This window comes from Python bivittatus, unplaced genomic scaffold (assembly GCF_059951505.1).
Source record: "Python bivittatus isolate LINGU-HERP-01145 unplaced genomic scaffold, Pbiv_v1 ctg000160_np1212, whole genome shotgun sequence".
Lineage (NCBI taxonomy): Eukaryota > Metazoa > Chordata > Lepidosauria > Squamata > Pythonidae > Python > Python bivittatus.
This window is the reverse complement of record NW_028277076.1, coordinates 8,888,652-8,916,644: the sequence shown is the minus strand read 5'-3', so window position 1 is coordinate 8,916,644 and position 27,993 is coordinate 8,888,652. Positions and strand designations below refer to the sequence as shown.

General features: G+C 45.4%; 1 protein-coding gene across 5 annotated transcripts; it reads left to right on the top strand.

The window, feature by feature from the left end:
• Positions 1–242: 242 nt before the first annotated feature.
• On the top strand, positions 243–27,135 carry MIGA2 (mitoguardin 2). 5 transcript variants are annotated; one of them, XM_007442084.4, is made up of 16 exons: positions 243–384; positions 4,070–4,287; positions 4,653–4,863; positions 6,606–6,718; positions 12,644–12,761; positions 13,327–13,460; positions 14,408–14,522; positions 16,090–16,193; positions 17,014–17,129; positions 18,052–18,124; positions 18,983–19,069; positions 19,417–19,515; positions 20,831–20,965; positions 22,076–22,129; positions 22,869–22,985; positions 23,132–27,135. In XM_007442084.4, exons 2-16 carry the CDS (start codon positions 4,192–4,194, stop codon positions 23,330–23,332), a joined length of 1,773 nt encoding a protein of 590 aa, XP_007442146.2. In that variant the 5' UTR covers positions 243–384; positions 4,070–4,191; the 3' UTR covers positions 23,333–27,135. The 5 variants fall into 5 exon arrangements, with proteins under 5 accessions (XP_007442146.2, XP_025031355.2, XP_025031356.2 ...); XM_025175587.2 differs by having other exon boundaries at positions 288–432; XM_025175588.2 differs by lacking the exon at positions 243–384 and adding an exon at positions 470–622.
• The last annotated feature ends 858 nt before the right edge of the window (positions 27,136–27,993 follow it).

Sequence of the window (27,993 nt, the reverse complement as noted above, 5' to 3'; positions counted from 1 at the left end):
TTTAATTTCATTATTCCCCTCGCCTCAAGCCAAGTCCAGAGGGCATCGCCCCTTTAAGAAGAGCCCCGCCCCCTCGCTTTCCTCGTCGCGCCGGAGCCAATCAGCTCTTAAGGCACGCCTCCTTCCCCGTGGGGAAGCCAGGACGCCTCTGTGGTTGTTCAACCGCCCTAGCTTCTGTTGCGGTCAGTGAAACGACGGCGGGGTGATCTATTGGTCCGCTCTGGGACGGGCCGCCGCTTCAATTGGCCGGGGCGGCTGGCAATCTTGGGGTCTCGCGACGGCGCTCCGCCCCTAGGCGGGGATCAGTCAAGCTAGTTTGCGAGGCTGGGCTCGAACCGGGAAGGAGACGCTGTCCTTCTGCAGCCATGGCGAGCGGGGGTCATGGTGAGAGCTCCCCCCGATTAGGAGAATGGTATTGGCTACCCGGCTTAGGTCAGGCGCGCGGCGGACTCTTCCATTATGGGTGGGGGGGATAATGATTTACGGTGACCTTTTGGTTTGTTTGCACAGCCGGCTCTCCAGCAGGGCTGGGAGGGCGCGAGTCTCTCGGGCAGGCGCCTTGGGTGATGGCAACTGCTTCGCCTGCAGATTGAGTTGAGCTATTGCCCCACATGCCCAGCGGGTGAGCGGAGAGGCGGGCGGCAGAGGAGCAAAGTGCGGGATGTGCAAAATGCACGCGCGACGCCGCACCAGCGGGTTTCCGCGTGTGCAAGCCCTCTCGCCCCTGTGTCCTCGGAAGTCAAGCCCGGTGCACGCCGTCAGGTTCATCTCCGAGAGAAACGTGCCTTTCCAAGCCGCGGGGGGGGGGATCGGGCGTGGAGCCTCCAGGTTCAGGAGCAGTCTACCTGGGAATGCCAATTTTTCTTTCTTTCTTTTTTTTTAATGGGATTGATGCTCCGAGGCTGGCTTTCCGAAGGGGAGGGTGGTTTGGAGAAATTAACGGAGGGTGGCGTTGGCGGTGCACGGGGAGCCAAAAGCCGAGGGTCTGCGCGTAGGGTTTGCAAAAGGCTACACCTGAGGTGGGGCCTCGGGGGCATCCGGGAGCTGCAATCCTTAATTCCTGCCCTGGGTTTATGGAGTTGGAGGAGAGCTTCCCTGTGCAGAGGCAGTGTATCTGGAATTGCCAGGGGTTAGGGAGCAGCCACTGGGGAGGTCTCTCAAGCTCACCAATTTGCTCGCGGCGTCTGGTTGTGCTAGGAGAAAAGAAAACCCCCGAAGGAAGATGTTCTGGAGGAAGAACCCCAACCAGTTAATAACGTGGATATTTTGGGTGGCAATTTTGCATCGGAAGACTTTGCTCTGCCAGGCGGGACGGCTGCTCCAAGCCCTTGGCCAGCAGGACAACGGTTAGGCTTCCCCAAAATACAGAATAAGAATAATTTTGCCACGGCAGCGCATTAAAACGCCCTTACGTGAATCCTGGCTGGAGCAAAGCCTGCTTCACGTTATATTAAGTCAACCCAATCGAGCCTGTTGTATTTTTGCTTTCCAGAAGGAGTTTAGGCCCGGCTTGTATTAGTTAGGAGCTGTGCAGAGACTTGCTAGACAAGAGACGTTAATCAGGGACTAAACCAGAAACTTCCCCAAAGACCAAGACTGTTGGCGTGCAAAAAGGGTTTCATCTGTGTTGCACGTGGAGCAGCCCCTTCCGAGCAATGGGGAATTGTTGAAACGGGCCACTTCAAACTCAGATTCAGCGGGAATCGAGACATTTTGCACGCTCTTACCTGGGTGTGATTTTGCTGTGAGGTTGAAAAATGGGTTAAGTTTATTTAACATGGTGGTTATTTAACATGGTTTGTTGAATAAGGGCAACGGTTTGGGTGTTGCTCTAAAGCAGTGTGGTTCAAACGTGGTGACTTTAAGATGTGTGGACTTCAGCTCCCATATGCCCCAGCCAGCATGCTGGAGCATTCTGGGATGCTGGTTGGGGCATTCTGGGAGTTGAAGTCCACGCATCTTAAAGTCACCAAATTTGAACAACACCATTCTAAAGCATAAATCATAGTTTTTGAAGCGTAGGGGCTGCATTGATAACCCTAATGGCTTAATGGAATTGAGTTGAGGTCACTTATTCCCATCCCAGCTTAATCAAACTAGTTTAAAGAATCATGGCTTGGTGCAATCAGATCATTCAAATAAAAACAAGTTTGCAAAACTGGAAAAACGGTAAACTGGTTTCCTTCAGTAAAACAGATTGGATGAATGCTTTCTCATTCGGCAGTTTTGGAACCAGGTTTTGTTCTGCATTTTTCTGGTTTATCCTTGGATACAGGAGGAAGGCAGACCAGCATTGTTCCCACCGCAAGATAAGCCCTAAACCAGGTTAGCAAAGCAGTTTCTGTGTTTGTACCGAGATGTGCCACCTGTAATACGCTGAACCGAAACCTTTTAGCTTGGCTCGGTCTGCGGTGCAGACTCCGCGATGGTGGATTGCAAAGAACTTTTGTATTCCCCTGGGCTGCTTGAAATTCTGGCCCCAGAATGCAGATAAATATATAGCTTTTCAGGAACAGAGGAACCTGCTTTCTAGCAAATCAGAGCACGTTGGATTGGTGGCAACTCGCTCGGATCCAATCCATACAACAAAGCAAAGAAGCAAATTCCTTTGCATTGAAAACGAGTGCATCTGAGTCTGAGAGAAGGCTAATCTAGGACCTACCTTGAGAAGCTAGCTTTCTATAGGCAAGGTAATTTTTAAAAAAAAGTTTAGTGGGGGGAAAGCAGTCTTACATGAAGAAATAAATGTACACTGGTGTTCTGTCTGCAGTGAGAAATTAGGGCTGCCCTTGTTTCTCTTTGCATTTGTATCTTTGTATTTGAGTTTTTTTTTTTAATATCTGCCTCTACATTTTCTTGAAGGTCGTGCCGAGAAACGGCTGTCACTTCATGTAACAGTCAACATAACAATGCCACCCTCCAGCTCTTGTTCTTTGAATGGTTATTCAAGGTTACTGGTTATGGTTACATTATGCAGGAATGCAGCAATTCAGAATGAGAAAAAAACTTGACATTGAAAGAATTGTTTTAGTTTTTCCTTACCTGCCCTGTCCAAGTGATGCTTCGCAAGCATCCTGTTCTTCAGTCCCCAGAATTCATATCCAACACATCTGGGGAGAACAGTGGGCATGTTTTTGCAATAGTCCAAGCTCATTTGTTCTAGAGGAGGATCAATTATGCAGGCCAGGTGGAGCTTCTGTGTTCAGGGGCAGTCTACCTTAGTGCATTTCCAAGGGGCAAACGATTGGCTCTTGAGGAAAACATGCAGCATCTGGTGGCTCTTTTGACTGATCCAGCATCGTTGTGGCTTTCCTAATTCCTAAGCGTGGATTTCTGTGCTTCCAAAATGGTGCAATTCGCAAGCCGTCATCAGGTTAAGGAACACATGCACATGTTTGAAGCGTGTGCATGCAAGCCTTTGTAGGAAATAAATTATAAAAGCAAAACCCTGAAATCAACACGGCGGGGGTGAATGTTGAAATGCTGGGTGTTTGCAGGGAATGGGAGAAGTGGAAAATCTGTGTGTGCTTGTGTATCGAGAAGAAAGGGACACTGCAACACTTTTCTTTTGCACTTCTCATTTGTCTACATTCTGGAAGGTTTGGCTGGTTTCTAAGCACGCCCTAGTTGAGTTTTGCGATTCACCTTGCCAGAAATTGGTGTAGGCTTCAAACAAGAACGGATTCAAGTTAAATCTCGATTTAACAGACCATTCAGGGAGAGGGCCTGTCCGTAAAATCTGAATGTCCGTTAAACCTGAAATGATGTCATTTGCATCAAATCAGCTCATTTGCATCATCGTGTCCCTGACCTCAGTAGCACTGAATCCTCGTGAACTGTTAAGTGAACCCTGGTTTAATGAGACGGATATATCGTACCACCGTAAGCTGTGCTGGCCGTATTCTGGACTGGCTGCAAAATGTAGGCGAGGCAGCAAAACTTCATCCAACGGGGCCCATCCTGAACTTTAAAAACGGTCCTGGTCAGACGTTGTTCTTCTCCCCGGGTTTAACAATTTCGTTTCTCGTTCTCTTTGAGCTTTCTGCCATTTTTCTCATTTTTCACCCAGGAACCGGATCCGCTTCTGAAGGCCGACGGTAGGTCCCTGCATCACGCTGGACCGCTGGGTGAGCCGTGCCGCCGGGACCTCGGCCGCGACGCCTTTGTGCACAGCCGGGGTGCTTTCCCAACATGGCTTTTCAGAGAACCGAGGGCATGTCCATCATCCAGGCTTTAGCTATGACTGTGGCCGAGATCCCCGTGTTCCTTTACACAACGTTTGGGCAGGTAAAAGAAGAAACCGTTCGTGATGAGCAGTAGATAAATCCATTTTTTCCAGAGGTTCACCCCCAAATTAGGACCAGAATGGATGGCTGTAGGTTGCAAATTGTCTAGACCAGCGTTTCTCCACCTTGGCCACTTTAAGATACGTGGACTTCAACTCCCAGAATTCCCTGGCTCTAAGCTATGTGGACTTCAACTCCCAGAATTCTTTGGCTGGCTGGGGAATGCTGGGAGTTGAAGTCCACACATCTTCAGGTGGCCAAGGTGGAGAAACACTGGCATTGTGTGATGCGTGGCTGTGTTTCTAGTGACCGTTTTCTTTGCAAAGTTGGTGAAGTTGGGCTGTTTTGTTTCCCCCCCTCTTAAAGTCGGCCTTCTCCACGCTGAGGGTCGCTCCGGGCCTTCGGAAGGTGCTGTTTGCCACTGCGCTCGGGACGGTAGCCTTGGCCTTGGCGGCGCACCAGTTAAAGCGTCGACGGCGGCGGAAGAAGCAAATTGCTCCGGAGAAGACCAGCGCGAAGCCCGTGGCGGTTCCGGTGCCCATCTTGCCCACCCGGCGGGTCCCGTCAGTGAAAAAAGGTAGTGGCGCAGACCAGAAAAAACAAAGTTTTATTGATCAAAGTTTCTTATGGATTGATAAATGTGGTCCCTTCTCAGCGTCCTGAGAACCACGCAGTGAACAAGGATAAACGTTCATAAAAACCATCCGTTAACACCAATAAATACGACTAATACTGCTATTAATAAAAGTAGCGGCTAGGGTTAAGTAAATCCGGTGGAAATAATAAAAATGAGATCAAGGGGTCTTTTTCTGTCAGACGTAGATGGAGGTGGTTGAGGAACGAACGCAGGTTTTATTGGGGTCTCAACATGCTTTATTGTTTTAAATGGTCTTTTTTTTTCTGTTTGCAGCCCAAAGTTGCTTCTGGTAGATACAAAGCTGTAGCTTTGTTTAATAAATAGTAAATAGATAAGGGGGGCTGAAATGGGTGGGACAGAAAGAAAAAATAAAGTGGCCCCATATATGTAAATGATAGATAGATAGATAGATAGATAGATAGATAGATAGATAGATAGATAGATAGATATACACACACACACACACACAGTATACACAACACACATACACACACACATGCATATATAAATACAAAATATAAATACAAAAAAATAAACTGGCTCCAAGGGAAATGAAGAAGGGCATGTGGTGAAATATTCATCATGATGTCACAATGTGTGATGTCACAATACCTGGCACTGTGACCTCATAATGACTATTTGGGCTCAATTAAGGCATATACAGTATTTCACTGCATTGCGAAATACTCTAAACCGTGTTTCTCACATTTTTTTCGGTCCCTTATCTGTACCGATTTTTTCGCCGGGCCTGTCCCTGCGTGTGTGAGAATGCTTTAAAAAAATATAAAAAATTAAAAATGATTTATTAGGCGTGGATGATTTCTTTGCAAATGATCTGTCAGATAAATTACGTGTAATCTCCAGTCAGTCTCTCTCAGCCCAACCCACCTCACGGGGTAGTTGTTGTGGGGAGAATAGGAGGAGGAAAGAGCATTAGGTGTGTTTGCTACCTTGAGTAATTTATAAAAATAATAAAGGTGGAAATAAATAAATAAATAAATAAAAATTATAATTCTAATCGCTCCTCCTGTCACCTCCCCACTTAATGCCTAACGCCCCTCTAATAATAATTAATTCAATAATAATATAATAATAATTATTATTATATTCTTAATTATAAGAATAATAATAATTCAAACACCCACCGGAGGGTGGTATTGCCCACTTTGAGAAACAGTGCTCTAAATGACGGCTGAGTGTTTCACTACGTTGTGCTAAACAGTGGCTTGCTGAATGGTGGTTTATTGAATCACGCGCCATTTGCTGGGCTCCCCCTTCGCGGCAGGCCGGAAACTGCGCTCTGCCATCTTCGGCGGGTCGGGTTCGGCTGTTCTGCTCTGCCGAAGCCGAGCAAGCTAATTTCTTCCTTGGCGTGATGTGCCCGGTTCCACAAAGCGCAGAACGGGGTGGCGCGTGCACCAGGCCCGTCCTGCTTCCTTCCTCCGACAGGAGGAGTGATCAGAATTATAATTTTTATTTATTTATTTATTTCCACCTTTATTATTTTTATAATATCCCGTGTTTTGCCGAAGCATTATAGAAAAGCGAATTGTTTAATTTCATTTATTCTGTTTAGACGCCTCCCGACTGCAACTGACTTTGGGCGGTGTACAATAAAAACTTGGGGGTTTTTTGGCAAAGCCCTTTTTTTTTCCAGACGCCCACATCGTTTTTCGTTTCAGGTTATTCCGGCCGTCGGATACAGAGCCCTAGCAGTAAAAGCAACGACACCCTCAGTGGGATCTCCTCCATCGAACCCAGCAAACATTCCAGCTCTTCGCACAGTCTGGCATCCGTAAGAGATGTTTTTTTGGGGGGGGCCTTGAGCCCCAAAATGGGGCTTACGGGGGGGGGACTGTGGTGGGAAGCAGCCCCTTGGAAGTTGGAGGTGACATCACCACCCTGTTTCGGAGGGGTCTTGTTTCCAAAAATATGCCCAGGAGCAGAACTTTCCCCAAGCTGGACGTCTACCCACTAAGTGGGCTTCGACTCGGGCATTCCCCAGCTGGTGTGAACCCTGAGAATTCTGGGAGTTGAAGTCCACGTAGCTGGCAATGCCCCCCCTGGAAGGCTGGACCAATGCAGAGCGTTGCATTTTGGACTCAGAAATGAGACACACATCTCGGGCTGTAGGTTGTCGGCAATCCGTTGCATTACATTGGAAGCTCCCGTTGTTATTTATTTATTTTATTGATTTATTTATCACGTTTATGTAGCCGCCCCGCTCACACAAAGTGGCTCTGGGCGGCGCGCAACAATGAAAACGGATAAATACATAAAAGCTATTGCGAATAAAAAAGTATAAAAGCACACAACCAGGAGCGGATGAAATTAATAAGGGAGCCGTCGCAAAATCTCCCCGGTGCCCTGGGCCCAATTTTTTATCTGCAAAAATGCCTGGGTTTCATCTAATTCTTCCTTCTTGTGTGTTTTGATTTTTAAAAAAAATAAATTACCTTGTTTTCTGGCGAACAATCCTTGGAAAGAAGGAGAAGAATTCCTCTAGTTCAGTGTTTCTCCACCCCGGCCCCTTTAAGAGGGGTGGACTTCAACTCCCAGAATTCCCCAGCCAGCCATGCTGGCTGGGGAATTCTGGGAGTTGAAATCCACCCCTCTTAAAGGGGTCGGGGTGGAGAAACACTGCTCTAGTTGATAGTTTGCCCCCACTCTACTCCAATTCACAACTCAAATGTATTGGGAAACCATATTAGTCAATTTCATCATCGTTTAGTCAGTTTCCCAACGCTGATAGGAAACTGATTTAACTTGATTTTCTCTTTTTAAATAACTGGCAGGACCACCCACCAATAAACCCACCTCTCTTGTGGTTTCATAAGACATGAACCCATGAAAGCATTGGGGAAAGCAGGATTTTGAGAGAAAATATCAGGATCTGCGTTCACACGTTCTGCTAAGCCAGCATTGATTTACTTAGGGTTTAAATAAACCCCCGGGGATTAGATTTACCCAGTGGGCTAGCCGAAAAGAAAAACCCACATTTAGAGCTTCTAGCGACCTTCCTCAGTTTGGGGGCCCTGCAGATGTGTGGATTCCCAGAATTCCCCAGCCACCATTGCCGTGGCTGAGAATTCTGGGATTCGAAGGTGGGATTTTGACTCCCAGAATGCCATGTGGCCATAATCTTTTGCTGAGAATTCTGGGAGTTGAATCTAAGTGTAAGAAACTATTAGATGTCTTAGATTAAAGCTCACGTTCTCCCCAGCTAGGTTATTTTGTCTGGGGATGATAAAAAGAATTGTTGGATATATTTAATTGTATAATATATACAAATTAAATATATTTAATTTATATTTACAAATATAAAATTGTATTTTAAGGGAAAGGGTTAAGTTGTTAAAACTGTTTATACTTGTTGAGACAAAGGCGGAAGTTACTTCTTTATATTTCATTTTCCTTTTTTGTTATATTATCTTTTCTTTCTATTATCTTTTCTTTTTTTTCTTTTCTGCACTTTTTATTTTTTCTTCCTATTCCTTTATTTAGTTGTAGTGTGTATTACCTTTTATCTGTACAACCGTAATACTTAATAAAATTATTTGGAAAAAAAAAAAAAAGGATTATACTTAAAGGGCACCAAGATGCTGAAAAGCTCTATTGTGATTCCTTTTTAAATTTTTGATTACAAAAAAGAAAAAAAATACGTAAAAGGAGCAGAAAAGTGAAAAAAATGCAACAGAGAGAAAAAAAGGGTTAATCTATCATGATAACAATGAACAATTACAGTTCTATATAGGCTTATCTACTACAAATCTTAAACGAATAAGATTTGTGTTAGATAAGATTTAACGTGATCCCTTTATATTTCTAAGAGGCATCTTGAGTTCTGAGCTACCTATTTAGGACTTAATCGACCTTTGGCCGTGGAAGATTACTCTGGGCCAGCCAACCTTGCAGGGTTGTTGTTGGGAACAACAGGAGGAGCGAATGCTTTGTAAACCGCCTTGGGCTCCTGAATGAAAGGCAGGATAGGAGTCCAGTAAATGAATATTGACCATTTTAGGGCCAGCCTGAGATTCCAAAAGAGAAGGGCATTTCAACCCTCCTTATCCACCTTTATTTTGCCTGGAAAGAAAACTTTCTGGCTGATGTTCAGGTGGCGTCTGCATGATGGAGGTTGGCCTTTTGGAAGCTCCTGGGCTGCAGGACGCCTGCCGCCTTTTGAAATTTGGAAGGCTGACCTTGCATGTGATTTTTGTCTAATGTTGGGCAGGGTTGCCCAGGAAACTATCATAGGTTTGCCCTGCAGGAGAATTCATCTTTTCTTCTACTCCCTCCTTTCGGCCTTAGGATTTATCTCACCGCTTCCCTCCCTTATCTCTGGAGCTGACCTTCCTCCCTTTTCAACCTTTTCTCACCTTTAATCTTTCCCTTGTCTGCTCTTTCAGTCCCCCAACAGAGACTTTTAAGAAAAAAGAAATTCTTTCCACTCTCTGGGTCATCCTAAATGTTTATCTTCCTAAACTGAAATCCATGCAACTGGGAAGCTTGCAAAAAAGCCCCCCACTCCCCTGGAGCTTTTAAATTGAGAAAGAAGGGCTTTCTTTTTACCTTCTTATCTTTCTTTTCTTTTTCAAATTTTGCATTTTCATTTCCTCTCCTGGCTGCTAACTCAGCTTGTATGCAGACTCCCAAAATCCCAGGGAGGCACCAGCTAGGAAGAATCTGTCTTGCAAATCTTTTAACCCCAGACGGGGTGGGTTTAAAGCACCTCATGGTTTTCTCCTGGCACTCCAGAGGCTTCTGTTAAACCACTCCCTCAAAGCTGGGAAAATCTGAATTTTGTGCTGCAGCGGCCGGCCGGGAGAAATGGGGGCCAGAGGATCCGTCTTTTCCCCAGATGGAGCAGAGAGCGGAATCAGCCAGGAAAGTGATCTGGTTCCTGCAAGGTTTCCGAGTAAGCTTGTTGAGGGGTGCAGGCTGGCCGAGGAGAAGGTGGTTAAAATATTGAAGGTCGCAAAATACATTCCTTTTTCCAGCTGCTTTTGGAAAGACCAAAAGGCTTCTGGCTTTTAAAGAGTCACTGATCGCTGTGGAAGTGGTCATGGATCGCACTCCCATTCTGCAGCAATACACTCAGTGGCCTTTACAGGTTTGCAAAACTTTTTTTTTTTTAGTTTAATCCAGTTTTTTTTTCCCTGTAAAGGACCCACTTAACTACGGCTCCAGAATCTGTTTCTAAAAAAGCGTTTCTTGCTGAAGTCAGAACTTAACAACTGACCCAGTGCTGTCGTGTTTTTTTGCCATAATCTTTAGCTAGAAATACATCATCTTCTGCAAAGAACTGTGAGTTGTGAAGATAATGACAAGCGGCTTGAAATTATACGAGATGGGGAGTCGAAGTTGTTTTCAAAAGGCCTATTTATGCCCTGATCCACTGCATGATAAGTACAGGGGCATTTATTCCTAGGTAAACATCTGGGGAATTACAGCCTGCGTCAGCGTCTGTTTGCAGAAGAAATGCGATTGAAATATGCAGAGAAATTCACAGATAGAAATAATCGAGTGGGACGGAGAAACAATTGAGAAGCGAGAGGCGCATTTTATGACTTGACTGGGCGGTTGTTTTAAAAGTAACCTTAGTGTCCTAGAAGGGAAGGGAACCTGGAGGCCATTCATCCCACCCCCAAGCAATACAAACAGGGGTTCAAAACTGTAATGGGCAAGAATCATGGCGAGAAGGGGATGGGGAACGTCATGTCGAAGGGATCCTTGGCGCCATGTTTTTCTGCATTTTTGCAGCCCCCTTCCTCGAAACAGCTAATGTTAGGCATCAGCTCTTACCAAATGGGCTGAAAATGAGAGGAAATGTGATTTTTAAGCTGGCAGGAATCAGACACCATTGGAGCGCTATTGCAAAATGTGATGTAAGGAGCATGACCCCATAACTCTAGTGGTGGGCATCTGGGGGCTGATCAATGGGTTGAAGGGGAATTGTTGCATTTTACTTTCTGAGTTTCCTCTTCTGGCTAACCCATAATATCCATCGTCTGGTTTCGGCTTATTGCTTAACTGGGACTTCGGCCTCTTGGTGAGTCACTGCGATACTTGACCTCTAACACAACTTTTGTGGCATTTGTTAGTTGACCTTCTAACTAGCACTTGCTCTTCCTGTGAATTTAAACATATAGGCTGAAGTTTGGAATTGTGGTTTGGAAAGTCGGCTGTATTTTTATTTCTGTTTTTAAGGCTGTTGTCGGTGGTTTAAGTGAAAAAAGCGGTGGGGACGTTTTTAAAAATATATTTAAATTGGGTTGTTTAAGTGAATGTTTTCTTCAAACCCATTTTCTCGACCTCTTCTTTGTTGAGATGACCGCTCTGGTTTGCTTCTGAAGAGGTGAAAATGTGGCCTCTTGGATTAAACATGTTTTGCATCGTCCCCAGACAAGATTGTTCCAAGATTTCTCTGCCTAAAAATTTCAAGTTTATGTTTCTGATTTTGTGGTTAATGGGATGCAAACATAGGACAAATCTTGAATGCCAAAGCGGGTCCAAAATTCCTGAGCTTCTGATCTTGTCCAGGCTCACAGATCCAGGATCACTGGGATTCCCTAGAATAGAATTCGCAAAACCGAGTGGCTGAAAAATGAAATGGTTTGCCAAGTTTCCAGGAACTTTTAAATGGTGTTTTCAAGAGAGACTGAGCCATCCACCAGCCAAGGCTTTTCAGCCTAGTGTGGGTCTGGATTAGTTTATGGTTCGGAATGTGGAAACCTGGGTTAGCTAAGTAAAAACTATGGTTTGCCTAATTACAGGTAACTGTTATGGGAGTGTAATCATGATCAGGCAGGATGGTTAACGTGGCTGGGAAGAAGCCACAAGATAAAAAAAAGGAGGCAGGGTCACTTCTCTTTTGAAAAAGTGGTGCCCAGGTGGGGATTATAGTATGGCTGCATTGATGAAGAGCACGTTCCAGTACATTCAGTGGGTCTTCTCTAGAGTCAACATGTATAGAATTGCAATGAGCATTACAGGTTGTCCTTGTTTAGCGACTGCCTCGTTTAGCAACCATTCGCAGTTACGACAGTGATGAAAAAGTAACTTTACGACCAGTCCTCGCATTTACGCCCTTCGCAGGTCTGTAAAGCAAAGAAAAGCTGTAGTGAGATCATAAGCACAGTCGCAGTTTCACGTAGAGACCATTTCGCTTAACAATCAAGTTGCTGGTCTCCATTGTGGTTGCTAAACGAGGACTGCCTGTATTTTCTCGGAATTAACTCAAAGCATTGCGTTCTGAGGCCACGTTTGCACAACACACTTTCCCATGGGTAAGCTAACTAGGGGTTTACTCAGTTTTTTGCCTTGGCACAGCAGACTGAGCTGCAGAGTAACCCCACTGGGTGGGTTTGTCCAAGGTATCAGCCCTTCGAGGTAGGCCCGGTCAGGGAACAACCACGCAAGGACTACTGGAAGTCAACTTTATTGTTAGAAAGTTTTGTAGCAAAAATTTTTTTCTCAGCCTTTCTTTTTCATTACTTGGTAATTCTTACATTCCTTTTTCAAGATTATTGCTCTTTCCTTCTGCACCCAACGTGCTAGGCTGAAGGAAGTGTTGGGGGGGGTCATCTCAGAAGGTTGCATTGACTGAATGAGCCATTATTTATTTAATCCATGCCCCCCCAGCACCAAATGTACAGTTGGGATCATTCTGCGGGTGCATTTGAGATGCTTGATGGATGTTCCTGGTCTCGTTGCATGCTAGATGGCGGTCGTAAACTCCCCCAGCCCAACTCCAGCTTCTGCAGGGCCCTGGGAAGCCCACCTGGAAGAAGACCCTGGAGCTGCTGGTGACTGCAGTGCAGAAAATCTCTATTTTCAAGGTAAGGGATTGCCACGCCAGACCAGGATCACACCTTGCTCCAAGCAAGGCTTGGTCCCTTGAATAAATCGCAGTTGGGTCAGCACGCTAAATCAGACATACGGCGCAGTGGCGTCTGGACAGCCCACTTTCCCATTCATCAAGTAATGATGGTTTACTGAATTGCCATAGCCTGCTGAAGTCACAGCGTGTAGACTAAAATATGATCAGATGTGGGTGGTTCAGTGTCGCCTGTGAACATAGCTTGAGGCTTAGCGTACTGTGTTAATTCAAAATTGCGCATTAAGCCAGGAAGAAAAGGCCAGCAAATTTTCTTCTATTGCTTCTCCTTGATTCAACTAGGGCAGGGTTTCTCAGCCTTGGCAACTTTAAGATCTGTGGCCTTAAACTCCCAGACTCCCCCCGCCAGCATGGGTGGACTTCAGCTCCCAGAATCCCCAGCCAGCATGGGTGGCCTTCAGCTCCCAGAACCCCCCAGCCTAGCAGGCGTCAGCTTAGTGTGGTGCTGAGAGGAGGCTCAGATCTGGCTGCTGCTGGTCATTTGGGGGTCTCTCTCCCCTCGGCAGGGATGGAGCTGTTTGAAGAGGCCCTGCAGAAGTGGGAGCAGGCCTTGACCGTCCGTCAGAGGGACCCCACCGGCCCCTCTCTCGCTTGGGACATCCCCAAAGAAGAGGAGCTGCTGCCTGAAGACCTCTGCGAGGTACGGACTCGGGGCGTCGCTCCTCTGGCCACTTCCAGTCTCCTGGGAAATGTTAAATTCAGGGAATGGTGCCCCGTAGTTGGTCAGAGCAAGAGTCCCCTTTGACATGGCTTCACGGACACAACCCCGGGTTCTTTGGGCCATGGCGTGGCCCAACGGTTTGCCCTGCCTTCTTCCGGAATCCCTTCCCAGTGTAGCCTGCGTCTCTAATTTTGATATGATTTTTATTGAAACTTTAGAAAAAAGGAGAAAAGCAGTAATACAAACTAATATAAAGTAAGGAAGAAGACAGGAAAAGAAAGCAAAAAGTGCAAGAAAAGGGGGGGAAAAGTGGAAGAAAAATAGAAAAGAAAGAAAAAAGATCCTAAAAAGGGCTTCCGATATTCTTCGCGGCAGTGAAAAGGGCAATTCTATTTTGACCTCTCTAAAGCTACAGCATGACTCTCTGCTTTCTATCCTCTACCCTGTGTGATTGTCAAAGCCTTAAATCACACGTTCGTTTTTTTCATTTTTACGCAAAAAGCCCCTAAGGGGTTTCCAGTCACCAATAAATGTAGATGTTGTCTCTTCTCTCATCAAAGAAGTCAGTTTATCCACCTCAGCAAGATCTGTCAATTTCACCAACCATTCCTCCATGGTGGGTAGTGTCAAACAGTGAAGTCTACATCTCTTGGAGCTTCTGGTGGTCCTCTACCCTAACCGATCCTAACCCTGGTTAGCTTCTAAACCCAGGAGAGCTGCTGCCAGCTAACCCTGATAGATGGAGACCAGTGGGGAGAACTAGAACCAAAACGAGGTTCTACTCACCTTCTGATTTCTCTTGGACCCTTCCCTGAAGATCGTGCGCCAACCTCCTGGGCCATAAACCCAGTTCAGGATTTTGGTTCTTGGAGGGCACTGATCCCCATTTTATGTCCAGGGCACCCATGTTTGCCTTTTTGGAGCAGGAATCTCAGAAAAAAGAATTTGCAGAGAAGTTGGAATTGCTCCTGTACCGGGCGTATAATCTGCAGGAGGAGTTTGGATCCACCCTTGCGGCCGATAACATGTTGCTTGACTTAGGTGAGTGGAGCTGGCTGTGAATTATGGAAGAAAGGTGGGGTTGTCCTAATCCAGTGTTTCTCAACCGTAGCAACTTGAAGACCTGTGGACTTCAATTCCCAGAATTCCCCAGTTTATATTTAAAAGGAGATGTTATAATAAGAATATGAAGCCAGCCAATGTTTATTCCTAGTCTCTTGATTCAGTCTCCTTGGCTACCTTCATAAATGTGCCAGACTAGGCTAAATGGAGACACCAGCCTTGGTCCTCACGTGCTCTGTGAACCAGGCCACCAAACTAAACTAACTTTGCGCCACCTTTATCGGTTTTGGCATTGTGGTTTGTTCATCTGGATTGAGGGTTTCGGGTGCTGTTTAAATCCTGTGGCTGGCAGGTGTTTGGGAGAATAAAAAAATACAATCATCTCAGAGTATGAATCGCTCGCTGTGCCACTCTTTGTGATCACACTCAATTCAAGTGCAAAATAAGTTTTAGGAACTGGCCGCGTCTTCATGTTGTTTGGGGACTCAAGTTTTTAACTAATATAGTTCAGTGTTTCTCAACCTCAGCAACTTTAAGAGGTGCGGACTTCAACTCCCAGAATGTTTCAGTGTTTTATTCTGCTATTTCTCGATAGTAGTTGTTTGGATCATAATTGTCATAATCCCAACAAATTCTCGTAGAGCTTCAGCATGCACTAGACTCAGTATAAGTCTAGTATATCTTTACATTCTCATTGTGTTTTACAAATCCTAGTACTACTTGTGTCTTTTTACCCTTAGTTACCTACAGCATTCAGACGACTGATTGTAAAATTGATTGTAATTTTATAAGTTTCCTGGGTTTTAACCCCTTACATTGGAACCTTACATTAATAATTTTCATTTCATTTTTTTTATTCTATCGAGATGATTTTTTCATTTTTATTTCTATTTCAGAATGACTCTTAGGGTCTTAGTTTTATGCTGGTCTACGACAGACAGACAGAGAGAGAGAGAGAGAGAAAGGAAGGAAGGAAGGAAAGAAAGAGAAAGAAGGAAAGAAAGAGAGAGAGAGAGAGAAAGAAAGAAAGAGAAAAAGAAAGAAAGAAAGAAAAAGAAAGAAAGAAAGAAAGGAGAGAGAGAGAAAGAGGAAGGAAAGAAAGAGAGAAAGAGAGAGAGAGAGAAAGAAAGAAAGAGAGAGAGAGAGAAAGAAAGGAGAGAGAGAGAGAAAGAGAGAGAGAGAGAGAAAGAAAGAAAGAGAGAAAGAAAGAAAGAAAGAGAAAGAAAGAAAGGAAGGAAGGAGAGAGAGGGAGAGAAAGAAAGAAAGGAAGGAAAGAAAAAGAGAGAGAGAAAGAAAGAAAGGAGAGAGAGAGAGAGAAAGGAGAGAGAGAGAGAGAAAGAAAGAAAGGAGAGAGAGAAAGAAAGAAAGAAAGAAAGAAAGAAAGAGAAAGGAAGGAGAGAGAGGGAGAGAAAGAAAGGAAGGAAAGAAAGAAAGAGAGAGAGAAAGAAAGGAGAGAGAGAGAGAGAGAGAGAGAAAGAAAGAAAGAAAGGAAAGAAAGAAAAAGAAAAAGAAAGATCACACCTCCATCTTTTTTCCTCTTTCTCAGAGCAAACCCTGATGTTCCCACTGACCGAAGAGTCTCTAAGGCGTCAGCAAGATGATGAGGAAGATAGTGTGACCTCAGAGGAATCCTTTTTCTCTGCTGCGGAGGTAATTCGAACTCTGCGCAGCGTTTTTCCTAGTTTGTTTATTTACCATATTTGCACGGCCGCCCATCTCATGCAACGTGACTCTAGTTGGCTTTGCTGCAAAACATGATATCCTGTCAAGGTTCGGTAAGGTTGTACCAAAGGAGGGAGAACGCAGCCTTCCTTCCCAATCTGGTCCTGTGGGAGAGTACCGTTTCCCATGCATGCTGGGGACGATGGGTGTGGTGATCCAGGATGGCTGGGGCTGCCCAGTGTGGAGGCTTGTCTGCACCGCCATCAACACGCATTGAGATGGTTGGAGAAAGCTTTGCTGGGACTGATAGGAGCTGTAGTCCAACACCAGGTTGGTGGGGGTGAGGATATAATTGGGGGGTATATTTCTGGGGATGGGTGGGGGGAATTATGGTGCGTTACACCTCACAGGTACCTGATTAGAGAAGGACAGAATCTATTCTTGGTTCACAGGCTTCCAGGTTGAAAATTTCTCCTATTCTGAGTATTCCCCAAATCTACAAAAATAGATGATGTCCAACTTGACTCAGAGGAGATATTTTAAGAACACCCTTGGCTTGGAGAAAGGGGGGAAGCCCCTGTGTTTCATTTTAATTTATTTATTACATTTATGCCCTGTTTATATAAACACTCAAGGCTGAAGTTTCCACGCTGTCTTCTAGGGCAGCCCCATTCAAAATGTGTATGTAGTAGTCAAGGCTGGAAATGACAGAAGCACTTTCTGCTCTGTCTGGAACTGTGCTTTTTCTTTGATGAGCCTCTGATGGTTAGGAAAGAAATCCCTTTCATGGTTTCTGCTTTTCCCTCAGATCTTTGACTCCCTGGAAATTGAGAAGATGCCATTCCATCCTTCCAAGCCAGCCGTTGCCTATGAAGAAGCGTTGAAGCTGGTGAAAGACGGGTTGGTTTTGTGCAGGACTTTTCGGTGAGTTCGGGGTAGAAGGGCTGGAGAATATTTATCTTCCCATGGTGGCATCAAGGTCATTATGGACCTGATGTACCTTTGGACCTTCACGGAGATGTTTTGGCTTATTGCTTATTCATGCTTCTCCTTTTCCGAAACCAAATGTAGCCAACACAACTCCTTAGTTAGACACCTTGCAGATATATCAGGGGCGTGGTTCCCAGAGTTCCTGGCTCTTGATTGTGCTGATAGAGAATTCTGGGAGTTGAAGTCCTGAGATATTTGGAGGATGCTCAAAGTTCCCAGCATTCCTCGCTCTTGGTTCTGTTGATAGAGAATTCTGGGAGTTGAAGTCCTGAGACATCTGCAGGATGCTCAAATCACAGTTTGGGAGAGTAGGTGATTGGAGATGTAAGATTATCCATACAAAGCTGGGAGGCTCCTTAGATTTGTCTCGCAGGAGGGAAGACTAAATGAAATGGTTTCCCCCACCCACCCAGTTTTCAAACTGTGGATGGCAGCATCTTTTCCGTCCTGTATCATAGTGGATGAAAACTAGGAGGCGTAAACCTCTGCCATTTTGAGGTGGGAAAGAGAAGGTAGTGTAAGGTCTGAAAAATGCTTAACGTAATTACAACAAAAAGCAAGGGGAAAAAACCCTTCCTTCCAATACCTCAAGGACCCATCCAAAACTCTTGGCTTCCCCTACTTTGTCTCATTGTCTTTTGGCCAACTGTAGCCCTTGGTTGTTGGAAATGATGTTAAGGGCAGCCGTGGGTACCAGTAAGTTCCCCGTCCCAGGAATATGTGGTTGATCTGAGATGCCTTGGGCCTGCATCGTCCAGAATTCATAATTTCAAGGTTGGGAGGGCCTCAGCTTGGGAAAGCTGACCTAGATTTTATCCATCCTCCCACCCCACCACCAAACTTTTTCCTCTTCCAGCACAGAGCTTTTGGGGTGCTACAGTGATAATGATTTTCTGGCAAAGCTTCACTGCATCAGACAAGCTTTTCAGGTGGGTACCTGGAGACCTTGAAGCTAGTCCTCCCTTGAAGCTGGTCTTCTCTGGAGACCTTGAAGCTAGTTGTCCCGGAAGACTTGAAGCCAATTTTGTCTTGAAGACTGTCCTTCCTGGAGTCCTTGAATCTGAGGAATTGTAACTTGGGGGTGGAAGGAGGTTGACCTCACTGCCATGCCTGGTCCAGAAAGAATTGGCTTGATTGACATGACCTGCTAAGCCATAGATGCCTGGTTCACACATCAGCTAAAATGGATATGGGTGATTTGGACTACAACTCCTACTATCCCTTGCCAGCAATTCTAGTGGCCAGGATGATGAGAGTTGAAGTTCAACACCTTGGAAGGAACCAGGTTACTTCTCTTCTTGTGGAACTATGATTTGTGGTTTATAAGCATGAGGGCTTATAGATCAGGCCAAGGCAGACCACCCCATGATGGTGGAGGATGGTGTGTACATTCTGGATGGAAAGAGTGGCTGAATTCTTATGTGTTGCCCAGCCAGCAATGCGGTTCACACAACACACTGAACCTGTTCAATGGAAGACCAATCAATCAATATTTATTACGCTCATAGACCAGCATATAATGGAAGATCTGGCAGCTGCATTCATTTAACATGCTCAGCCTGGTTAGTTTTAACTTTTGTTAGGGCTTCTTTGTGGTTTAACATTTTGGGAACTCAACCCCTTAAGTTAGTTTATATTTCAAATGTTAGATGCTTAACTTTAAGCTTGATTTAGTCAAATGTCATGGGGAGGTTCACGTAGCATGCTATATCCAGGCAAATCTGTTTAATCTGAAGGCCTGGTTCATTTAAGTAATTGTGGTTTCCAACGGGCTGATCTCTTCCCAGGAGCTGCTGGTGGTGGAGAACAACCAGTCATTTTTTGGGGAAGTGGGCAAACGCATGGTGATGGGGCTGATGACCAAGGCTGAGAAGGTAAGGGCCAACCGTTCTTCATCCCTGGGGGGATGATGTGGGTCCCCAGGGAGATGAGCTGGGGTCTACTACGGGGGGCTGCTCAGTGCAGTGTGACAACTGCCGTCACAGTAAAATCTTGGGACCTCTTCGTGGTCCACCAGAGGTCTTCTGCTGAGGACCTGCCCCAAACACAGGCCTTGGAGGGTGTCTCTGTGAGCTCAGGGTAACTGAGCAAACTGATCTCAGGAGACCGAGTGGAAAGACCCTTTTGGGCTTCATGGGGCTGATTTGGAAGCAACAAGGAAGTCTGGCTGGTTTCTCCTGCTGAGTTTTGGGTTGATTTCCTCTGATTTCTTCTCCTCCAGAACACCAAGGGTTTCCTTGAAAGCTATGATGAGATGTTGCACTACACACAAAGACAGGAGACTTGGCTGACCACACAGAAGGAGCTGGAAGGGCGAGGGGTACGTGAGGGGCTTCTCTTTACAAAGACCTCGACTTCTATTTGGTCCTGTCCAAAGAAACGCTGCAGGTTTAATGGAAGTTCTGTAATAACATCTTGCATCTATTTTAAAAACAGGATCTATATAAGCAAATCGCTGGCTGGGCTGAGGCATCATACAAGCCAGAGTTTCTGGAATAAGCCAGCCTTATCTGGCCTCACACAGCACACTGAGCTGTAAACTGTGGCTTACAAGCCATAGTGTCTATGCCAAGCCAAACCAAACCACTTTTTGACTTAGGTGTATAAAGCCAGTTGTGGCTGGTTCATCAAACACTGGTAACAACAAATGATGGCTTAGCACATTGTGTGAATCCAGCCACCGAAAGCTTGGATCTGTCTGGGGCAACATTATCCACAGTGGCCAATTTCCATAATGCACTCATGGAATTGATTTCTTAGGTAGAGATCCAGTCAGTGGCTTTCTTCAGGCAGCTCCCTTAAACAAGTCCTAATGGCTACATTCACACAACATGCTAAATTGGGTTTGTTTTAATATTGGGTGGCATAATATGTTGCATAAACCCAGCCTGATTCACTGCATTATGCAAGCCAAGATGACTGAGTTAATTCAGTAACCAGCTTAAGTGTTTTATGTGAATGCAGCCTTTATGAAATGTAAACCAGGTTTTTAGACCCGGCATGATGTGTAGGCATGGGGAGGGTAAATAAAATTATGTCTTTTTCAAGGAAAGAGAGGAGTACAGGTAGTCCTTGTTTAATGACTGCCTTGTTTAACAACTGTCTGCAGTTACAACAGGGATGAAAAAATAACTTTGCGACCAACCCTCACATTCACACCCTTCAGAGGTCTGTAAAGCCAAAGAAAGCTGAAGTCAGATCGTAAGCACAGTTTCACTTAGTGACCGCTTTGCTTAACGACGGAGTTGCCCATCCCACTGTGGTCACTAAACAAGGACGAGGACTACCTGTAGTGCTAAGACAGGGCCTTTTTGGTGGTGACACCCTAGATAGACTATAGCCTTAGCAAGAAATCTCCTTGCCTCATCTTTATCCTTTTGAAACCTTCACGTGCAAATCTTTGTCTTCATCCAGATGCTCAGCTTCGGTTGCTTTGTGCTCAACTTTATAATGGGTTTATTTGCCTGACCTAAATAAAGCCCCTCCCCCAAATATTGGGCGATGGTGGGGCAGTAGCGATATTGTTAATCCGACTAGGACTGGTTGAATCCTGTAGGCAGCAGAACGGGGAGCTTTGCTCTGACCTGGTGATTCAGGTCAGTAAACACGGATCTTTTCTCTTGTCCATCCGTCAGGTGGTTTGTATGAATTTTTTTGATATCGCCTTGGACTTCATCCTCATGGATGCGTTAGAAGACTTGGAGAACCCGCCTTCCTCAGTGTTGGCAATCCTGCGTAACCGTTGGCTCTCTGACAGCTTCAAGGAGACGGTGCGTTTGCTGGAGGGGGGGAATGGGACCCTGGGAGAAATAGGGGCATAGCAGATGATAGCACCAGGCCAACCTAGCTTAGGCTTAGAAACTAAGGAGGGTTACGTTTGGTTAGGACTTAGATAGGGCAACACCCTTTCAGGCAGCTGGGAACGCTCTGGAGTGCTACTTTGGGTGCACGCTACACCTCGAGTTGCACTGGTTGCTAATTTGCTTCCAAGTTCAATTCAAGGTGCTGGTGATGGACCTATAAAGCTCTACATGGCATGGGGCCAGGGTATTTGAGGGACCACCTCTCCCCAGTTACAGGTCTGGCAGGAAGGGCATGTTATAAGTCCCATCTGCTACAGCAGAGTTTCTCAACCTCAGCAACTTTAAGATGGGTGGACTTCAACTCCCAGAATTCCCCAGCCAGCATGCTGGCTGCGGAATTCTGGGAGTTGAAGCCCACCCATCTTAAAGTTGATACGGTAGAGAAACCCTGTGCTAGAGAGTGTCCTCTGGTGGGGCCCAGGAGGAGAGCCCTTTCTGTCATGGTGCCCACTCTGAGGAACCTCATCCCCCCAGATGTTAGATTGGCCACAACCCTACTGGCCATCTGCAAGATCTTAAAGATGTCACTGTGCCACCAGGTGTGGACATCTGGATGCCCATACAGTGATAATGTGGAATATAGACTGCTTTCAGACCCCGGGTTTTGTTATTCTGATCTGTATTGGTGTTAGGTTTGTTTAATACGGTTTGATTGTATTGTTTCTTGGTGCTTTTAAACCACTGTAAGAATTGTGCAGCTGAGATGGGGAGGTAGATAAATTGAACAAAGCAATCCATCAAGTAAATCCACACCGTTGCCCTAAGTGAGCAATTAAAAATGGGCCAAACCGTACAAAACCGTATCGTTGGCAAGAATATCGGCATCGCGTGTGAGATGTTGTCTGTTTATTTTTTTTAATTGTTTAAAAATCTATTTTATCGATGTTAGCGACGCAGAGGCCATGGTGGGTCTTCCAGGATGTGGGCAACAACAAGGATGCTGAATTCAGTTTATAGACAAGTTTAAATGAGAGGAAAAATAACCAAGTAGGTCTACCTGTTTTCTTTTAATTTCAGGCTCTCGCAACCGCGTGCTGGTCGGTGCTAAAAGCAAAGAGGCGGCTTCTTATGGTACGTGAGCGCGAGGGGGAGTCAGAGAGAGTGATCCAGTCCTGATTTCCCTTTTTCTCTTTACAAACTGATTTGCAAATGGGATTTGGCCCTCCCTTCTGTCCAGTTCTAGGAAGAAAGAATCATAAGGCGGGAGAGGAACTTTGAGATCATCCAGTCCAACCCTCTGCCCCTTGCAGGATCTGCTAAAATTATTTAAAGAGGTGCTGGATAGGCTTAACATTATTTAAAGAGGTGTTCTATTGGTTGACAAAGGAAAATTCCTTCTCCCCCAAAAAACGAAACAAAACCAAACTGAATTTGCTTTTCTGCAGTTGGGGCCTGATTAAGTACTTTCTGCAGTCTGGATTCTATACTCCTGTTAATGCATCCAAGTGGGTTTTCCGAGAACTGGCATTATTATTATTTATCCATTTATTTATTAAATTTATATGCCGCCCATTTCCCCCCGAGGTTTTTTTAGCGTTAAATTAGCTAAAAAAAATAGTATATAAAAAGACTATATACAATTCAAGAGGGGGGGGGGATAGAATTGATTACCCCACCAGCCAGTTCCAGCAATGTGAGCCCCCATCAGGCCCCCAGGATTTCACACTCTTCTGGAAGGGTTTGGAAAGGCGTTGGAAGGGTTCTCTGTTTTTATAGTAACTTTCCCAGGTGAAGACCATGTTTCATGTATGATTTTTGACCTTTAGTGGCAAACTTTCCATTTTTTCCCCCGCCCCTGGTTCCTCGTTAGGTCCCCGATGGTTTCATTTCTCATTTCTACTCCGTATCGGAGCACGTCAGCCCCGTTCTGGCATTTGGTTTCCTGGGGCCAAAACAGCACCTTTTTGAAGTCTGCAGCTTTTTTAAGGTAAAGGTTCTTTTTCATTCTGAAAGGGTTTAAGGTGGAAAAAGATGTGGAGTCGCTTAAAAAAAGAGGGAGAGAAAAAATCCTGGCGTGGTCTTTTGAAACCACAAACTCGGGGCATCTAATCGTTTTTCTCTTTCTGTCCCCAGCACCAGATTTTGCAATATTTGAAAGACATGTTTGATCTAGACATAGTCAGATACACAACGGTGTCCTTATTAGCGGAAGACATCCTTCAGCTCTCACGACGTCGGAGTGACATTCTGCTCAGCTACTTAGGGGTTGAGACTATTCCGGAGATGAATGGGATTCTGTGGTGCGACACCGTTCCCATCGACAGCGTCAACTAAGCAAGACGGCTTCGGGCTCATAAACTGGTTTCTTTTAACTTTTTAAAAGGCAGCCTGCTTCCACAATTAGGAGGCTTAAGACTGACAGCAGCAAAACGCGCTCTGTTTTTGTTCTCCAACTGAAAAGCAGTTTAGAGGCTTTGTTTAGCGGGCCAGATGTGTCCAGCCCCATCCAGGGGTACGGGCAGGAAGTTCTCCCAACCAGCCATGCCTGATTCTGGAGATTGAACCCTTGCATAAATTGTGCAAGGCCTGGCGAAACTGTCTCGTATTCCTGGTGTGAGGTTAGCGTGCAAGGACACTTTTTTCCCCCTGTGAAATGTGACGGCAGGAAAGCAAAACGAGTGGGGAAAGACCTAGTAGAGTTTTATTGGACCTTTGGCCGCATCGCCCGAGCTCCTTGGTTCTGAAAGTTCTGTTTAATTTTTTTTTAACTGAATTTGTTTTGCTGTGTCTATACGTGCAGTAAAACTTAATCACCCTTTTTTAATACCAAATTCTCGCACGTACGGTGACCTTGGAGGGGAGGAGATGATCCTCAGTAGGCCTTCTCTCACCTTGCTCCACAAAAGAGGAGCAAATGTCCCAGGGAACCGTGGCAAGAAATGCTTCAGTTTAAAAACTCAGTTGGCTTGAGAGCTTATCCACCTTCCATCAATGAGATGAACTTTCACTTTTTTCTCCCTGGCGTCTTGGTGGCAATGCTCCAGAAACTGGGGGATTTCCTCCATCTATTTGGATGGACCTTTTTCTCCCAAAGACTGCAAAGTTGAATACAAAACTCCAGCTGCCTTACTGCAGACCTGCAGAACGGACGTTCCCCAGTGGGCCCTTGTGCAGTCTGGCCAGCCAAGTATCCTGATTCATTGACGCTGAATCTCTTGCAACTGGAGTTTTGTGGGTTTGCTCCAAATGTTACCTGTGAAGAACTGTTCTGCCATTGCTTTAGCTCCTAAGTTGGTTTGCGCAGGCAAACAGAGGTTGCTCTTTCCTTCAGTATAGAAATCAGCCATATTGATGGTTTCTCCATGATGTCCCACCAGGAGAAGCAACGGGAATGAACCTGTCTTCCTAGAGGCTGAGAAAGGACGTGGTTCTTTTCTTAGAGAAGAAGGAATGGGTGACCGCTTCGCAGGGCAGTAAGGAAGACTGGATCTATAATGCGTTCATTGTCTTCTGCAGGATGTATGGCATCTTGGTGCACAGAATGATGGGGAAAGAGGTCTTGTCGGAGTTAGGAGTGTTGAAGAACCCTGGCAGAGGAAGCGTATTGCAACATACATTTCTGCCTACTTCTCTTCTTGTGGTGGTTTTGTCTCTCTCTTTAAAAAATGTAACCCTATTTTTATCAGAATTAGAAGGGGAGAAGGTTTTAACCATGCTGATATATTATTAGATTTGTCTAAGGACATCCGCTGAGGACCTATGGTTCTCAGAGCTCCCAGCCTTGGGTCCTCAGCAGATCTTGGACGACAAATCTTCTCCTTGTTGGTGGAGAATGATTGCAGGACAAAATGTGGAAGGTCTTCCTGGGATGGGAGAAACCAGGTCACAGTTGTAAGCCTTCTTCCACAGCCAGGGAATAATCGTTGCAGAAAGGGTTCTGAGTTGACATTTCAATGCTATGTGTTGTTCATCTTCATTAAAGTGGAGCAAAGAGTCCGATTTTTGCAAAGAGAAGAAAGGTGGAGGGAAGGGCAGTGGAGAAACTGAGGCATAAGCCTTCCATTCAGGCAGAGGAAGAAAAGCTGGACTCTGTAGCCAAGAAGGGGATAATGAGGTGCAGCGGTTGCATTCCAATAATGCAGTTAATGCAAATAGCAGATCTCCAGAATGTGGCATTTGTGTAGAATCAAGGAAGTAAAAAAACCCAGCTGATTAGGGGCTGTCGGATGCACTTCTGAGATATTTGGAATAGTCCTGACTTGGGTGGGCCAACTGAGAATCCCCCTCCCAGCTTCTCATTCGTAGCTCCCTGGGTGGGAAGGCAAATGAAATTCCACTGAACAAGAATGTTTGAAGTTGATTATGCACTGAGATGTTTCAAGGGGGTGGATTATGGCCTTAGACCAGTGTTTCTCAACCTTGGGAACGTTAAGACGTGTGGCCTTCAACTCCCAGAATTCCGCAGCCAGCCATGCTGGCTGGGGAATTCTGGGAGTTGAAGTCCACACATCTTAACGTTCCCAAGGTTGAGAAACACTGCCTTAGACCAATGATTATACTGGTTAAGGCACTAATTCTAAATCCCCTTTAATTACTACTGTTGAAGCAATTGGGCTGGCTTCTGAACCAATAGATATTTGGGGGCTGAATTGAGTTTTCAGTACAATGTGAATGAAAGAGATTTCTGTCTTGCATCTTGAGTGTTTTAATGGGAGATATTTTTAACTTCATGCGTTCCTTGTTGGAAAGGGATCCAGATGCACTCTTTCAGATGGACCCTAACAAGTTCCAGTTTTGAATCGGGGATAGTGCGTCAATCTGGTTAGTTTGCATAGCACCCTAGTTAATCCAAAACCATTCTCTCCCCTCTTTTTGCTTTTTTTAAAAAGAATTCCTACCTCCTGGACCCCAGCGTCTCTTTGAGAGAATTGCTAAACGAGCTTTTGAGGGCAAGGGTTTAATGTGAATGCTGAAGCCTAGACAGTTGTGTTGGATTCTAGCTTCTCTTGACTTAATCTGCCTGCCTGTGGTTTGCCGCATCATTTCGAACTAGGGCAAGAAGTGGAGATAACTCCCCCCCCCCGACAAACACAAAATGGTAGATATTTGCAAGGGCAAATTCAAAAGTACAACTCGGTGACTGCCATAAATTGGTTTTTTTTTTAATTTTGAGGAGCCGTGAAGAGTTGATAGAGCAGGAGAAAGTATCCAGAATGTAGATCGAGTTTCATAATCCGTCCTCCGGGATTTCTACTGACTTTGTACTTGGTCTAAAGTGGAACATTTGCTCCAAAGTGCCACTGCATTCAAGCCCATACCAGCCACGAACTTGTCCTAAGAGATCTGACCGCTCGCCTTTTTACAGAATTTTTATGGTGCCTAGTTTACTCGGAGGGAATTCCCACCGAGTCCTCGTTGTTCAGGGCTCGTTTTGGACCTGGGATGCTCGGATCAACTACTTTGGGAAGAAGATGTGCGTGCTAAATCTTGGGGTCCCCGGGTGCATACTCAGCCCCCTTGCTGGTCGACCAGCTTTCTTCGAGATGGTAGTCAGCTGATCAGAAACATTGGCATTCATTGGCAGGTTCTTGGGCACAAGTCAACTGGCGCTTTTCACTCACTTGGTGTGACAAATGATTACTGATCTTGGCACCTTTGGAGGGTGTGGAGTGCGGCTGGTAGAGTTCCCAACCATCCCTACACGCCTGGAAGGTTTCGGCCTGGGAAAAGTTGGCTTTCGAGTCTGCCAGTCAAGGGGTAGTGGGGAGTTTGTGATCCTCGGATGTTGCTAAATCCTGAACATCATATGTCCGGGGAGTGGGGAGGAAGGGCAGTGTTCTGGGAATTATAGTTCATCAATATCTAAAGCACCGGAAATTCCTTACTTTTTGTTAAAAGGAGAGGAAACTTCCATTTCAAAGGATACTCCCTGCGAACGTGGAAGCAATTGAATGTAATTTTTGTGCCTAATGATTTTGGTCGGCTTGGACTTTATTTCCCCCCACCCCCTGCGTGGTTGATGCATTTATGCTTTGTTCCTTGCCTCTCATCCCCTTTGCAACTAAAACTTTTGTATTCTATTAGAATTTTTGGCACTGAAAAAAAAATCATAATAAATATTTCCTTCGTTATTAAAATGGTCCGGAGTGTTCTTTTTCCTTCTTTCAGCCTGCTGGACGAGATGGGGGGGGGGTGTTATCCCCACTTTTCCTTGCATGCTGTTGCCACCACCCATTTAATTCCATCATCCACTAATCCAGGCAAGTGGCTGGCATCCCATTTGCCCTTGCATAGGAGAGTGGGCAAGGCTTTGTGGTTTCTCTCATCCTTCCCCATTGGTCAGGCAGGGAGCAAGAGGCGTGACTTGGACATGTAGCCAATAGGCGTTTGGGAGGTGTGTTCTAGGCTTTCTGTTTGAGCCAGTCTTTCTCATCAACTCCTTTTCTTGGAGGACTAGTTAGGCAGGACAGATCAATTGATCAAATGATTTCCCTAGCTGTTCCCATAATATAACTGCATGGATGGAGTAAATTTACTTCTGTGTGTGACTTGAATGATTTGGGGTTTAATTTACCCCCAAAGGTTAGTTGATTGGATCAATTAACTCCTTATTTTGGCCTTGACCTACATACCTTCTTCACTATACAGTGGTACCTCTACTTACGAATGCCCCTACTTATGAATTTTTTGAGATACGACCAGCTCTGGCCCCCAAAATTTACCTCTACTTACGAACTTGCCTCGACTTACAAACCGGATCTGCGGCCATTTTCTGCCCATTCCATGTGGTCCGTGGCTATTTTCCGCCCCTGACACGTGGTCTGCGGCTGTTTTTCCGCCCCTGACGCGTGGTCCGCGGACGCCAGAATGGATTAACGGTAATTACATTGAACCTTATGGGAAAATTTACTTCGACTTGCGACCAACTCGACTTGCGATCAGAGTCACGGAACGGATTAAGTTCGTAAGTAGAAGTACCACTGTATAAGAGCTGT